General features: G+C 34.1%; 1 protein-coding gene across 1 annotated transcript in view; it reads left to right on the forward strand.

Annotated features, from left to right (window-relative positions):
* Positions 1–16,546, forward strand: part of LOC113508589 (nephrin-like) — a 92,396-nt gene that overhangs the window by 40,979 nt on the left and 34,871 nt on the right. The window contains exons 2-3 of the mRNA XM_026891712.1: positions 7,197–7,359; positions 15,649–15,845. Coding sequence (XP_026747513.1) covers positions 7,197–7,359; positions 15,649–15,845 — 360 coding nt within the window. The remainder of the gene's footprint in view (positions 1–7,196; positions 7,360–15,648; positions 15,846–16,546) is intronic.

The following is a 16,546-nucleotide window of genomic DNA, read 5'->3' on the forward strand; positions in this document are numbered from 1 at the left end:
TTCCAATATCCATATTATTATGATATAAATTATTAAACTTTTCAGAAAAAAATCTTATATGAAAGTGGAGGAATAAGAAGGGGAGGCCTTTACCCTGGGTTTATATCAATTTGGGTAGTTACAAAAATATAAAAAGGGTACATAACTTTGTTAAAATCATAAATAATAATTGAGTCTTGTCCAAAAAAATGTATAAAAAGAACTTGTTGAACGAATTGTTCAAAAACCTTGTTAGTTTAATACAGAATAAGTATTTAATTAAATTCAGTTTCCACCCACATACCCAAATAACACTACGACTAACCGCTAAACACGAGATTTACAGAACAGTCTCTATCAAATTGGAACTACCCTACAAACACGTTTAACACGAGTCTACGTCACGCTGGAAATAAGGTCATCCCTCCTGAGGCTGTACTCATTGAAGGCACACGTTATATGGAACTCATTATAACTGGTAATGTTATAATATTTCGAATAAATATTCCGTATTATCGTGCCTGTATTTCCCACGGGATCAACAGAGGCGGTTTGTATGGACAATCAATATAATTTAAAATTTTGAACCTCGATATAGAAGCCTTTTAAAGTGTCTATAACTATGCCTAACATTGAGAGTTGAAAGAATCTTTTTGGACAAAATCTGTGTGGGCTGTGGAATAAACTCTGGGCAGCCCTGCACTAGATGGTTAAGGATAGAAAGAAATTTGCTAGGCCCAAAAGAAGATGAGGAGATGAAGAGGAGTCATTGACGAAGATTGACCTGGCCCCTCTTGGCCAAGAACCAAAAAAAATGGCAGGAGGCAAGGTAGATCTCTACTTGCAGTGGGACAGTAATGACTGATTGCTGAATGAGATCCTACTGTCGGGCAAATCATGATGTCTGAATCATATTTTACCTTTTAAAAATACCAAATTCTAGCCCATACATGTCCCTCTATGTGGCAAAGGTTTTTTCTCAGAAAGAGGTTTAACCATAGAGATTTTTTTTACACATGAATTCTCAATATTCGTTTTGCTCGTGACTGTATAGCATGTCCATATCAACCACAAGTCGATTGTCAGTCACAGTGTTCACTGCAACCACAAGTGGTCAGCATAGTTTATTAGCTAGGGCCTATAACATTGGCTACTTTCTCCTAAAAACAGGATCTACCCAGCGTATGTAAATGCTCATCGTTTGAATCAAAATTTGATTTCTTTACAGATAATTTATGTCTGTTGCTGCTGTGGCAGATATTAAATATAAAAGTTAACTCAAGGTCAAGAAGATGGTCTGATCAATTCTTTCAATTTGTTTTTTTACCCTATTTGTAAGGAAACCTTATGTGGCCGCTTTTTTATTGAACAAGTAATACTACAAAAACTATAAAAAAACGTGAGTACGTAATATTTCTAAAAAACTGGGCAATATTTCTACCACCCCTTTGCGAATAGATACCTAAATACCAACATCATTAGGTACCTTATCTTGAAACATAATTTCTTACTATCACAAGGGAGTCATTTCCAAAAGCAATTTCTAAAATATTTCTTTTCTAGATGTTTTATCATGATAATACTATTACGATAAGTAAACATATTATTTTTCACCCAAAATTGTTTACGAAATATGACAAATTGTTTGACAGAGTATTCTTCGTAATCTATTTGCCTTAAATATGTTTAGGCCCCGTCTCCACGTTGTGTATTGGTCTTAGCGTCATGATATATATCCTTAAGACTTTATCGTTACATAGGGATGACGTAGTCTAATTAACAAAATTGAATACAGTTGGCTTTTGTTCTGAAAAATGATTGATCAAAGTCCTTAGTTTCCTAGTCTTGCATGACTTCTGTGTATAAGTTGCTAGATTCGTAAACTCCCTAACCACAGACAGTTTATCTTTAGAAAGAAGAAAATAGATAATTTTTGATTATCTACATATGTTACGGTTTAAATCAATTGTCCTTTTTATGTCATACTCTGTAAAAACAGTTAAAAAATGAGATCTAGCCATCGGAAAGTAAAAAAACTAATTATATTTTTAATAGACGTATCTATTATTATTAAGGTAACCTTGCTATTTCATATTCAGTACTAAATCTTTGGTAAAGATTTTAACTTAAAAAAAACACGAAATGTTCGTGTGAGTGACAACAATATTGATAGAAATGGTAATATTCGACATATTGACTTGAAACTTTGTAGAGTCATAGAAAGGAAAAATAAATTGTGTCATTGTTATTTTTCTGCCCATCATTACTTATACTTAAGTACCAAAAAGCAAAAGGTTTCTTATACTGAGTGGTAACAACTCATTAAATTTATTCTTTCTGTTTCTGCTACAGCTTAATATAAACTGGCGATTATACTACAGACTTTTTTTATTTATAACAGAACAGTAACTACCGTGAGTTTTCTGTGTTTCTCACTTCGACCAGTCTAGTCTTACTGGCGCTATTACTTTTAGGACGATAATCAAAGTTGAGTTTCAGAACGTAGTGTACTCTACATTTACTTCTCTATGACAAACTTTTACAATGGCCTGACTACAAAAGATCTAACGATTTTTAAATTAGTTTGACGTTTTAGCACGTATCAAAAACAATATCATAATCAAAAACAATATCATAACAATTGCACTAAGATAGAACCATTTCATTTAATTTAATAGCTAATCACATACCGGAAAAGCCCATGCCAACCAAGCATTGTCAGTTTCCCACACTAAATTAGCACGCACTTATATAAACCACGTCCTGTTTTACAAGGCAGAAATATTTCACCAGTTTATCGTGGTGAACAGACATTTATTGAGGGGAACTCCATTAATAGTATTAATAGGTTGTCGGGCTTTGTGCGTATTGCTCGCACATTTATTTTTGCTCTACATTTTACTGGTTTGATGGCCTAGCGGTTAAGTTTCGATGTGTTTTGACAAGATTGCCGGTTCAATCACAGATCAGTATGACTGCAATATAGTTGTTATCTTTTCTTTCAACCAAATCCAAAGAGGACGTTCTAAATTTGAGGGATTTTTACTTTGTCCTAGATCAACTGACTTAGTTTATTCCTATAATTTAAAATATTAGGTATTCGTTTTATCAAAATTAGTACGTGTAGACTTACAGTTGTACCTCTACTGTATCAAATCAAAGTGAATTGAAGAAGATGTCATAAAAGCTAGTTTATTATGCAGAGCCACTCATACAAACTCTTTTTTCGCACCCTGATATAATATGATAAGTACACCATTACCCTGCGCTACAAGTGGAAACTACGCCGCATTTTGACGCCTCACTCGCAGTCACTAATGTAATTACAGTTATTTAATTTCGACGTAGTATGGGGCGTGGTACTAAAATGACAATATTTTGGGTAAAATATTACATATTACCTAATATATTTATATCTATTTGGGTTTTCTATGATTTCCTCGTATATTCATGTTTGGAAAGGTACTAAGGTTCCCTATTATGTTGGATTTTATTATCATCGATGAAATGTTTGGGAATGTAGGATGTAATTATTAATATTAGCTACCTGACCTTTTTAATACACATTATGACATATGATTTTTATATTTCTTTGGATTTGATTTATGACTTTTATTAAAGAAGTCCATTTATTATCAATCACAGATTTATTTACACTCTATTCTTCACAGTATTTTGTAACTTACATAGATATTTAAAAAATTAAAAAAAATTAACAATAATCGTTCATTGTTATTTTTTTTTGCAGTTTTTCAACCATCAAATAACCTCAATTACACTCACGTCACACAATTCAACCTACACCATCATAAAACCACATTAATATTTAACAAGTAAATTTAAAAAGACTCGTCAGCGTTAAGAAAAATCCTTTGATATATAGCATCGTTAGCCACGCCATCTCGTCCGTCTCTGGATTGTTAATCGGGCAATTTGTCACGATCGCGCTTGGTATTCACTGAGAACGAACAATTCGAATTTCGCGAACGACTACCGAAGGAAATCGACTCGCGAATATTTTACCCGCTGATCATCTAACTTCGTTGTCGCGATATCATATTTACCTATATTTACTGTTTCCAAGGAGCGTGGAATGTTATTTATGAACGTAGGTATATAAACTGTTTTTGTCTTGTTACCTTAAACCATATAGTCACGTAATTTACTTGGATTACTGTTTGAGTTCGTTTATGAATTACTAAATATACGACTCTCCCGTCTCTACCAAGTAGCACAGGTAAAGTATCTTAAAAATAGAACTTTAATTATGTATACAGATGTATTTAGGGTGTTGTAGGTCTAGTGAGGTTAATTTCCAAATATCAGTGAAGTTAAAGGTACGTAACTAGTCATCACGATTATTACCATTTCTCAACTTATTTGGAGTTTCTTCTTAATGGCAATTGTAGATGTTTAGTACTTTTTAACCTCTGAAACGAACTTATGTCGTTTTTAGTCTTAGTATCATTACACTGAGAGTGAAAAGGATATAAGTTACTTTAACCGCAATAAGCGACATTCACGCAGAACAGTTTTGACGGCCTCCGTGGTCGAGTGGCGTACGCACCGGTTTCAAGGTGTCGCTATCTCTGAGGTCCCGGGTTCGATCCCCGGTCGGGTCAATGTAAAAATTCACATTTCTACATTGTCTCGGGTCTGGGTGTTTGTGGTACCTTCGTTGTATCTGAATTCCATAACACAAGTGCTTTAGCAACTTACTTTGGGTTCAGAACAATGTATGTGATGTTGTCCGCATTTATTAAAAAAAAAAAAAAAAACAGTATAGTATAAATTCAGGTATATTAGTAAGAACGTAACCTAATTCACAAAATTTTACGCTAAAATAATAGACCGGTTATAATATAAACATTTTTTATTCAAGATTTTCATGTTGATTGAATACTTAAACTTTTCAGCGAAACATTATTTTAAACTCATATTTCAAAAATAAAAAAGATTAAACTTGAAAAATAATTAGTGAAATGAATTTTACAATTGTGGCGCAACATAAGAACTCTTTCACAAATAATAAAACAGTCATAACTTTAAAACTGTGATAGCGTGCGCATAATTACAGTTAATAAACGTTTGCGTACCCTTTTTAAATAGAAGTCAGTGACCCGAAGGCTCTTCAGATTCTATTGTATATAGAAACAATACGCTTTCTCAGGATCTTACAATAATATACCGTATAACGTACTTAACCTTTGAACTGATGTGGTAATTGTTACTACCTGCTACCTGAGGTCTTGAATGTCAAAAGTTCAAATTTACGACAAAAAACACTTTAATTTAATTTATTTGAAGTTTTTTTCGGACAGAATTAATTTATTTCAAAGATGGCACTTAAAAAAGTGATAATTTTGTAAATTTAGTGCAGATTGTTTTCTTTTAAACACAAAATCAATATCTACTCTTATCAAGATATATTCATTTTAAGGTTTGATTTTCTTACTCGCTTCAAAACACGTAGCATTATTGGTTTGTACTTGTACTCTGTGAGTCTTTAACACTTATTAAGTTAATGACGCTTGCAAACTACCAGAACTTTCTTAAAGTGTTTCAATAATGTATAGCACCTAGCAACTAAAATATATATTCAAATCGTCCTATTATACCTTTAAAATTGGTTAAACACTTTCACGTTACTAACAGGCCTGACAATGTTTTTAAATAAAGAAAACAAAGCTTTGATCGGAACGCTATTCCACTGCATTTCAAAAAAACAGGCAGAATCAATTACGTTGCAATACCTTCCGCTCTATTTCCGAAACAAAAATAAGTAGCGAAACAACGAAAAATTTTGCTATTACTCAAAAAGGTTTATCAATGTTCCACATCGGCTTTGCTTCATTTCTTTTTTCGACAGCAAAATAATAGAGTTATTAACTAGGGCGACGCGACGTAAACCTGTAGTGTTCTGTGCCAAGTTTCGATCGCCTGCTTTCGTATGGAGCTATTACTATTCTTTCTGCGTTCTTGGCTAGAACAGTTTATGCCTTAATATTGTATTGACTGCTTGAATATTTTGTTTGAATACCCATATTTTTTTTATTCGTTTGTAGAATGATAAAGGAGGTTTACTAGATTATTTTTTGTTTGCCGGACAGCTTAATGTTGTTTGTAGGATTAAGTCGTACAATTCTATTTTAGTTTTTGCTCTTTATTTTCTATAAGTAGTGCTTAACCTTGTTTGTGGAATTGAATTGTTTCTGTTAAAGATTTAGTAGTTTTTGTCCTCTATTGATAACGTAGTTATTTTCTGCTAAAAATACAAATAACGATGTTTATTCTTAAATAAGCTGATCAAATCTGTTGAGCAGTCTAAATATGGCTAAGCTCAATCCGTTAATACCGAGAGCTAACAAGCAATAGTTTTAGTAGAAACAATCTTAATAGACCAATATACTTTCTGTCTTTGTGCAAAATGACTTGGATGTTCGTGAAATCTCCGCGATACAAGGAATATAATCCTTAAATCTAAGAATATTATTTTAATCATTGAATAATCAGAACTAAGTTTACAAACTTGGTGTCATAAGAAAAATGAGAATCAAGATAAAAATAAATATAACTTCTTTACTAGTTCCAACAGTAGCTAGACGGTTAAATAAATGGTAAACAGATGTCAATCTTCGTGGTCAAACATGAGGGTGGAGTATGAAGCCATTTTTATATTAATGCCTAATGAACAAAACTTTCCTTTGTGTAATAGGCATGCAGCACGCATAGGAGTGAAGTGGTTCATTGCACGCTTTCAGAGACCTTGTAGTATAACGGGTAATTGATTGTTGAAACCTACTGTGATGATTGTTTTTTTACAGTAGGAGGTGCCAAAATGAAAATTTCGTATCAAAAATGTAGAGTCGTTAGAACGAAAAAAAGGTTCAAACAGAATTGTAATTGACCTTTGATCGCTACTTTTAATTCTGTTCTTTAAATGTCAATAGTGTTTGAATTTCTCTATTAAAATTCCAATCACTAAATCAATTGCTACTTGTAGCTTTTATAAAAGATTTCAGAAAACCTTTTAGAATCTCCAATTAAATTGCTATTCTTAAATTTTGGAATTTTAACAATTTTTTAGTATGAGAAAATAATTGTTCCAATTCAGAGTCAACAGTAAATCCACAAAAAGAAATTTCAACTTTAATTTTAATAATCCTACAGTTCTAAAGCACACACGATAAGTCTAACTCAGCCCTAATTGTCAACAGGTCTCCGCCCGGGGCCGAGTGTCATAGCGGAGTCTCTAGACATGGTGAAAGTGTCAGCTGTGGCAGGCGGCGACGCGACGCTGCCGTGTGACACTCGCTCGACACAGGCCTCTGATGTGCTCCTGCTAGTCGTCTGGTACAAGAATGATGTGCCCTTGTATAGGTGAGTTGGGTTTTGTTTAAATTTGACGTTTGATAGGTAAGTTATGATTTGGGGTGTGTCATGGGTAAATTGTTAGTGTTGGGAACAGTTTGATTTATGGATTGTACTGCAATTTTAAAATTTTATTATAGTCTCATATCGCCACATTTTGTTATCGTATCCAATTATTAAACGGTTGTTGCGTAAGATAGGTTTCCTCTTTAGGTACTTCTCTCTTTAGAAAGTAGAGTGCAACGATTCTGATTGAAGCTCGTTTGGTGAAGGTTAATTTGAATTGTTATGCTTCCTGTATTTATTTATGATTTTAAATAATTGTTTTTTGAGAAACTTTTATGTTATTTTACAAAATAAATAAAGTCAAAAACCATAACCGACTGAAAACAATTAAGTAAGCATTGATGTTGAACTAGGTCTATATCATATGCTTCAGCGTTTACAACGCTTTCAATCCTCGGATTAGAGTTTAAACAATTTACCACGGCTTACAATTAATTAATACAGACTGCACGGATAACCGAATATTTGAGGTTACTACGCCAACCCTACTAAACACGACGTGTCTCGGGTTCGATCCCTGCGTTGAATAAGGGTTTGTGTGATCCACGAAAGCTCGTCATGAGTCTGAGTATATTTGTGCATGTGACTATTTAGTGCGGCAGTCATTTTATCAAAGAAAAAAAAATCTACAAATAGCAGTTTTTTCAAACACTTTGTAGAGTCTTTGTACATAGTACAAACTTACGTAGCATAATTTAGCCTAGTCACACTTAGCTTCTATCAAGTAAATAATGACAGCCATAAAGATCTTCCGACCACAACAGCGGGGTACACACTAAAATAAATAACACCGGGATTGGATCGAGAATCGTACCCGGAATACCGGGAAAATGAATACATGCGATTTCGAAGGGATAAGAGTTCGGATAACTTATGTACCTGGATTACACGGAAAACTATAGGAAATAGTAATTTCTGTCTTTACTTTCGTTATTGGTTTTAAGGATTAGGCGGTAAGTTTCCTAGATCTATACTCTATACTAATATATAAAGCTGAAGAGTTTGTTTGTTTGTTTGAACGCGCTAATCTCAGGAACTACTGGTCCAAATTGAAAAATTCTTTTTGTGTTGAATAGACCATTCATCGAGGAAGGCTTTAGGCTATAAACCATCACGCTGCAACTAATAAGAGCGAAGATACAATGGAAAATGTGAAAAATGCAGGGCAGGTATAAATCATAACTTATATCTTCTACCCACGGGCACGAAGTCGCGGGCAGCAGCTATGTTATATAAAACCTCTTTTGTTGTCCTTCTTTTTAAGCCTCTTTTTCCTTCTTCCCTTACTTAAAGTCAATTGATAGAAAAAGCAATGAAATAGTAAATCCCAACACAACGCCACCGAGCCTTGAGCTGACTACAAAGGATTGTTTTCGTGCTAAAGACAACTAAATAACACCTCGGCATTCCTGATAATCAACGATAACAAACGGGCGTTAAAGACACAATTAAGCAAAGCGTTTGTTTTTAATTCTATTTGCGAACCAGTCACAGTTATACATAAAGCAACTACAAAGTAATTAATTAAAGGGACAGCTTCGTTTAATTACAAAAATAGAGTAATGAAAATTACTCAACGACACTCCGTTGTAAATTACTTGCCGTATACCAACATTGCTTTCGTAGAAAACGATTTGTATTATTATTTTAATTCAAACCTTGTAATACTCTGAAGAAAATGAGAATAGAAATAATTCCACCTGCCACTTAACTTCTGTTACCTCAACCAGAACGTCCAATCTCCATTTGAATTTAAAACACAATGAGCTCTAATGATCACGAATAGGGTTTATTTTGGCGTATCAATTAGCACGTTTTGGATTAGGCCGGCTATTATCCGGCTAAGTAGAACAATCGTATTTGAAACGATCTTTAAGTTTTCAGTCGGTCCTTATTGAAGCCACAACACTAGGTTTGTTTCGTTTGTTTTTTTTTGTAAATGTAAATTGCCTTGTGTATTGGAGCACGCCCTGCACCTAGTTGGCGTTTTCTTTTTTATAATTTCGTACCCCAAGGCTATAAACGGAACCCTTTAACTGAGGTATCGCTGTCTTTCTGCCCATTTGTCACCAGGCTGCGTCTCGTGACCATCAAAGCTAGGTTACATTGTTTATAGATATGTTATATACGATACGTTTAACAAAAAATTCTACAAATGAAGATCGAAGACAATCAATGGTTGTTACAGTCATAAAATTGAAGGGTGACCGCTTTGTTTGAACATTTTTTTTAATCCTATTTGTACGGAATCCTCAATGTCACGATTCCTAGCCCTACTCGAACGGATTTTCTAATTATACAAGGGCATGTATATGATGATGATGTATATGCTTGTCACAAAAAAAAAAACAAATCCCTTGGCACACATCAACAATTTCTTACACCTCACATCTGAACATCAAACTGAACTCCAACCATCACATCATCAAGACTGTCACCAAGATTCATTGTCAAATCACAATCTGACAATGTATGCATATTTTATAAACCGCTCAAGCCAACATTTGCTATGCATGGTGTTGCTGTGAATGTGAAAGCCAAATTAGTTTCAGCGAGCTTTGGGACGGCAAAATGCGATCAGATTATACAGGATTTAGGCGGCTTTGACAAATTTTATCTGATGTTATTATTAAATATGGTTCAGTATGAATATGCTGGTTTTGTATTAGTTTTTGTTAACGAGCGAAACTAAACACTAATGTTATGAGCACGTGTTTGAGCGATTATTCGAGTCGTTAATTTATACACGTTTTTAATGATATCGCTTTTTAACAGCTTCGGTTAATGGTTTTGGAAATTTAGTTTAATTAATAAGTTTACAGATTTAAATTCTGTGATTAGCAACTCTTTTGTTTAATAAGGAGCTTGAAAAGCAACCTCCTTAATTATAGAGTTAACTTATTAAGTAAACGTTATTGTTACTCAGCCTGTAAGACCCCAATAATAAGCTACTAATAATAATCCTAATAATAGCCCCCTCGGGGCTAGTCGTTCTCTCTCTCCATGGGAATAACGCATGACCAGAGGGTACATTAGTATGCTTTTTCAGACCTTGAGATATAAATAAAAAATGTGTCTGAAGGTATATGTAGAAGCATACATCCGCAGGGCAGCTTGTGGCGAGCTGTTTGTGAGTAGCGACACAACGGAACCTAAATGCCCCAGGGGGTCACTCTTTACGGGGACTCCCAGCTCTTTCTTGCCTTAACTGGCTGGCTAGAGAGGGGTCGCTAGAGCTATATGCTCGGGGTTGGAAGTGTCTAATGGCGTAATAACGAGGAAACCCGCTCCGGGTCCGTGACCCGCGATGGTGAAATCGGTGTCGTACCTCTCTACACCCTTAGCCTATCTCACTGATGTTGCCTCTCGCTACCTATCGTGGCGGTATGATGGGGGGCCCATTTTTGAGCCGGCGAGTCACCGCCTGCCAATTTAATTCCATTTTTATGTGTTGAAAGGCAGGTGCTATAGTTTTCCATAGCTTTAAAGGAAACTATTCCATTTAACATTATTAATACCAATAGCCCTTATTATTTATACACATTACAATTTGCAATAGTTTTGTAGCTACCTTGGGTCGTCCATGTTTGTTCTTTAATAGAGCAGGGGTGGATGGCCCCTGGTAGACACCCCATCACATTTTAGATTAGAGTTCTCAACAAGGCCTCTACATGTTGGACCTGTGTCACCGTGCAAGCCTTTAAAAAGGACCGGGTCTCTTCACATGAAGTGATCCCGTGACTGAAAAGAGATCCTAATAAAAGATTGACTATTCATCGATTTAGTACTATTGCTTATTGCCATAGCAGAAACAGAAATATAAAGTCCAGATATTACGGTTCATGAGATAAAGCATAATGTAAAATGGACGCAAGACAGCGAAGTCGTAGTAACAGCATTCTATTTTTACCTTATAGCTACTGAACGAAAAGGAAGGCTAAACTCAAAACAGAAATTCATTTCAACTTAAAATATACTAAAACAGCACTCTATCTTCGACACATACTCGCAGTTGAGATCGCATCATTTATTTCTGGCTAGTATGAACAGAACAAGGCGGATAGCGAAAATATCGACATAAATTCTGGAATTTTCGCTATCAATCATGCATTCAAAGTGAATAGTGAGCCACTGGCTAGTGCCGCTAGTGCCGCTAGTGACTACCAAGCTGAAACAAAGTGTACGTATTTTGGTTTTGAAAAATGATTTCCGCAAAACTTCCAATGGATTTCGAAGTAATAACCGATGTGAATGTGGATTTTAGTTGGGTAGAATGTTTTAAGCGGTGGAAAATATGTAAAAATAACTGTGTCCAATTTTAAGAATGACGATTTTTTTGGTTAAACTTTTCGATGAAAGGACCTTTTAAATGAACATAGTACGGCAAGAGATTCAATTACAACAACAATAACGTTAATAACTGTAAATAATAGTGGACTCTTTGTATATATGGCAATGCGAAATGGAATAACTTTCATAATCAAAAACTCCAAAAATCCCACGCTATGTTGGGATAGATTAAAATCGTCGGGTATCGAAGACTTGTTCATTAATCATAGGGTCTCAAACAACACTAGAGCTAGAGATAATAATTATGTTAATACCAAGAGCGCATGTAAATACTCAAACTAAAACCATTTCATCAAAGGCCAACATTATTACGACGATAGAACATTTTAAACGACAAAATTTTCCGTTCATCATATCATTACTCGTAAGTGAGTTCGTCAATCGAAAAACATAACTATAATCGAGTAAGACTATCAATCAACATCGATATAATATCCGAATATCAGTTGAAGATACATAAATACATATATCGCAATCCGTCACTATTCGCTGGGACGTGGGAAATGTAGCAGGATGGGAGGGATGGGATATTTCTACAAGATCGGCGGTGAAGCTGATCAATCTTAAGACCGTATTTGTATCGTATGCCACCGATATTAGGTTTTGTTTTTGTAAGTGTCTCGCTGTCTATTTATTGGGTATTTATGAGTCTGGTGTATTTTATTGCTAGTTTTGGCTCGCGATTTATCTTGCCCGGTTTTTATTTTGAAACTTACGTGATGTCAAACTGACTATGATTTTTTTTTAGGTTTTTGTACCTACTTATCATAAAAGTGAAATTAAAGTTTCAGTATATTTAACTAAAAGCTTTTAGGACGAGTGGGAGCTGGAGTTTTACCTAAGTAATGAATTTACTAAAAGGAACTTAGTAGACAAATTAAGATTGAAGAGTCATTTTTCAACGCCTATGAAATTTACTTTTACCATTCTATATACCTTCTACTAACAGACTCCTAACTGAGATTAAACTAATTCACAGCTTTATAAAAACCTCACAACTTTGTACTACTTTCTAGTACGCTACAAAAATAAACTCTAAACCACTGTCTAATAATATTAAAGCTAAAACTACATCCCTCATTAACCAGCTTAGCTCATACATTATTAATTTAAAACGGTCTAGACCGATTAAAATCGACTGCTTTAAAACCAAGTAAAAAATAAATCGGTAGAGTATTTTGTAGAGCGTTTTTGGAAGCATTTTGTAGAGTCTCCTTTTAACGAAGATTCGTGGCATTGCGATTAGTGGCGGTATTCGTTACACATCATGAATATTCCGTGTGATCGGGCGAGCATGAATGCTGATACCATTGTCGGTTTTTTGTTCTGGTTCAAAGGGAATTGTCGCGATTAAGCTCGCACTGACACTTGTTTTTCTTTCTGCTTCTTTATGACGAAAATTTTTGTCGTTCATGTAGATTGTCAATCGTTTAGTTGTTTAATGATTTCCTAGGATTGGCGAGTTTGACTGTGCGTAAAAGTAAAATATGAGTCACTATTATTATTCATAGCATTACGACTTTTTGACGTCTGGTCCCTTGAGATGTCACTTTATATTTCATGTAAATATAATAAGGGAGAATAATACCTAACGAGTAGCATATTTTATATATCGTCTATAATTACGTTCTTTTCTAAGTCGCTCGCATTACTGGCTTTAAAATTTCGAAATTTAACTAAAATAGTAGTATTTAATTTATGAGATCGGCCTGTAACTCAATACTAATAATAACGATCACCATCCTATAAATAAGATTAATCATTAGTCTATCAAAACAAACCCCTTTCACATCATTAACATCAGAATCGAGATAACATTTAAAACACAATTGCAAATCGAAACAATCGGATAGGAGCATCGGTATTTATGTGACAGGTAAAATCGGTTTGTGAGTTTTAAATGTCAAATGAATCCGATTAATCGCTTAACCGATATATTGGAGAGCCGACTCCGTTTAAAGTTGTTATGTGTCGGTTGTTTCTGTGTTTTATTATAGCTTTTTTTGTTAACTAGTTTGTACTAACTACAAGGGATATTATATTTTATTGTGTTGAGATAAAGCTTACAATTGATTTGAAGTTTGTTTACTCTTATGTTTATAATACACAGTACTTGTTGACAAAACTCTGGGTGAAAATATTAAAATAGTATCGTAGTTTTGAATGTTCTCAAGCAATAACTATAAATATAATAACCTATTCGTAGTAATAGATTTTAATTTCAAGGTTATCTTTCAAATTAATGTTCTATCAAAAACTACATAATTTTAATTTAAAATAAGTGGAATCAATACTCATGTCTATTTTTAGACTACTAATATTTATACCTAACACGACCAATGACATTCATGAAAACACCTACTTTGTGTGTTAACTAAATATAAACCAACTATTATGTCACTATACATACAAAGTCCAAATAAACAAATGCAACACAAAAAATAAAACACTTTTGTTTTAAGTATAAAACAGTTCTTTATTTGACCTACAAAACGTAACGACGACAATTTATTAGAAAAAAGGTCACATTTGCATTGCCATTCGCCTCTATGATGGTTTAAAACCCCAATGGGAGTTATACCCATTAAAATTTTAGTATTTAATCAACAGCATAAAAAAAAACAAATTGTATTTTTTTTGTCAGTGATTGGAATCCCTCGTGTTATTTGGACAAATATTTATTTTAATATCTGCTGTTCAGAAGTGAGTCGTGATTACCATTCTAAAATTACTATTTGAAATTCATATCTAGAATGACTGCACGTTAGTGCTAAAACTGGCAATATTTGGACAGCAAAATTGCCTTTATTTAAACTATATTTGACGGTGATTTTGATGACACGTAAACTGAATGAAATAACTCTAAATATAAAGCATGTATATCCTTCGTACTCTCTAGTTCGTAGTTTAATACACACAATTTTTCGGCTGTCTGGCTAAGTAACAGATATTTTTAATTAGAAGTATTCTACTATAAACGGCGCGCCGTAATATTTGTGTAGTTGCGTATTTAGTAGGAATATATGGCAATATTCTTTCTTTTCTAAAATATTGTCTAACGCTAGTAAGATAACTAAGAAATCTGTTTAATGAGTTATCCATGAAATTAAAACAAACAAAATCTTTTTCGCATTCACAATGTTTGTCAGGATTACTTCCGCTACTAAGGATTTAAATACACTAATTTCTATTCATATTCTTACTTTTCAACTGCGGGATGTTTTTTCCCACCCCTATTTCCTCACGTCTTTTGCCTTTTCAATTTTATTTTAGTCTTTTGATACCCTCCGACGTTGAGCTCATAAATGCGAGGTATAAAAATTTGTCCCCAAGGTTTTCTACGCTAAACTGCATAATTATGCAATTTATAAAAATCGTCCCGCTCTTACACTTTGATCCTCCATTTTGATTTATGTTGGTGACTGTATAAAAGAATAGGACAGGGCTGAACTCGCCTTAAACTGGAAGTGGCTTATGAAATATTAATGAGTGAAAACGTTTTCATTTCGAAGCACGTTGAAAACGCATTGAACTTTTGTAAGTTCAAAGTGAAAGGTTTATTCAGAGTTTATGAAATACAATTATTGCTTTTAATTTTTATTCGAATACAAAATTTTTTATTATTGTTTCAGCAAGTATATAAACGTGCAGCCATCATTTCCGTAGTCTCGGTTGAAACTTTTCCGTTTACTCACAAATGTTTTAAACTAAAATCATCCAAATCGGGTAAAACATTTTCGTGTATCAAGACTTACCTACAATCGTACTCAATACCGATCCACTTTCATATTTAGCTCTGGAACAGGGTAAATCAATATCTGGATAACATATTCCACAAAACGAAATGGAATTGAAATTAAAAAATAACAAACTTGTCCTCAGTTACGACGGCCGTATAAAAGGACCATCAGCACATTGGGCGGACGACGTGCTGGGCGGGCGGGCGCGGTGGCACGCCGCCACGCCGTCTTCCCTCAGGATACGTGACGTCATACCGACCGACAGAGCCATGTATCGCTGTCGTGTCGACTTCAAAATATCGCCCACGAGGAACCATAAGATTTTGCTGGAAGTTATTGGTGAGTATTTTTTGTAGCAATTAAGGACATGCCCAAAAATTGTGCTCTTTAATTACAAAGTATACCTAATGTGTAATTAGTTGATACGAAACGTTTTTTGAGAAATTGTTAGAAAAAAAAATTGTTACAAATAATGTGTAAATCATCACATTACTTAAACACAATGAGCTATCCAAAGTGTACTACGAGAATGCACTCAAACTCCTACCAATATCATATCTACGATAAAAAGTTGCTCGCAATCCTTTACCAAATACTCATTTATTGTTGTCTCTCCAACTAAATAAGATAACCTAAATAAATTCGATATTCGGCTCGAAGGACCAGTACGAACTGTACGTAGAGACTGATTAATTGCTCTATCGTAACAGTATTTGATGTTATTCAAGATCAGCTCCAAGAATCGCTCAAGGCTTTTGCTAATTATCATCTGAGATACTTTTAACAACTTTTGAGTAGTTTATTTAGGACTTGTTAAGGACCATCAGAAGTTATCGTTTTCAGGTGTATTATTATAGATACTAAAACTCGTTATTGATTTATGTAAAGAAATGTTTGAAGGTAAAATGAAGATGATAGCTATCATTCCAAATTATAAATTTTAAAGTTGCACTCTCATATTTCAAGAAGTATGTGCGTTTTGAGTTTCAGTGTCATAGTCAACGTAAAACACTATTTTGTTATTAGTTACTACGATACTA

This window comes from Trichoplusia ni, chromosome 2 (genome assembly GCF_003590095.1).
Source record: "Trichoplusia ni isolate ovarian cell line Hi5 chromosome 2, tn1, whole genome shotgun sequence".
NCBI lineage: Eukaryota > Metazoa > Arthropoda > Insecta > Lepidoptera > Noctuidae > Trichoplusia > Trichoplusia ni.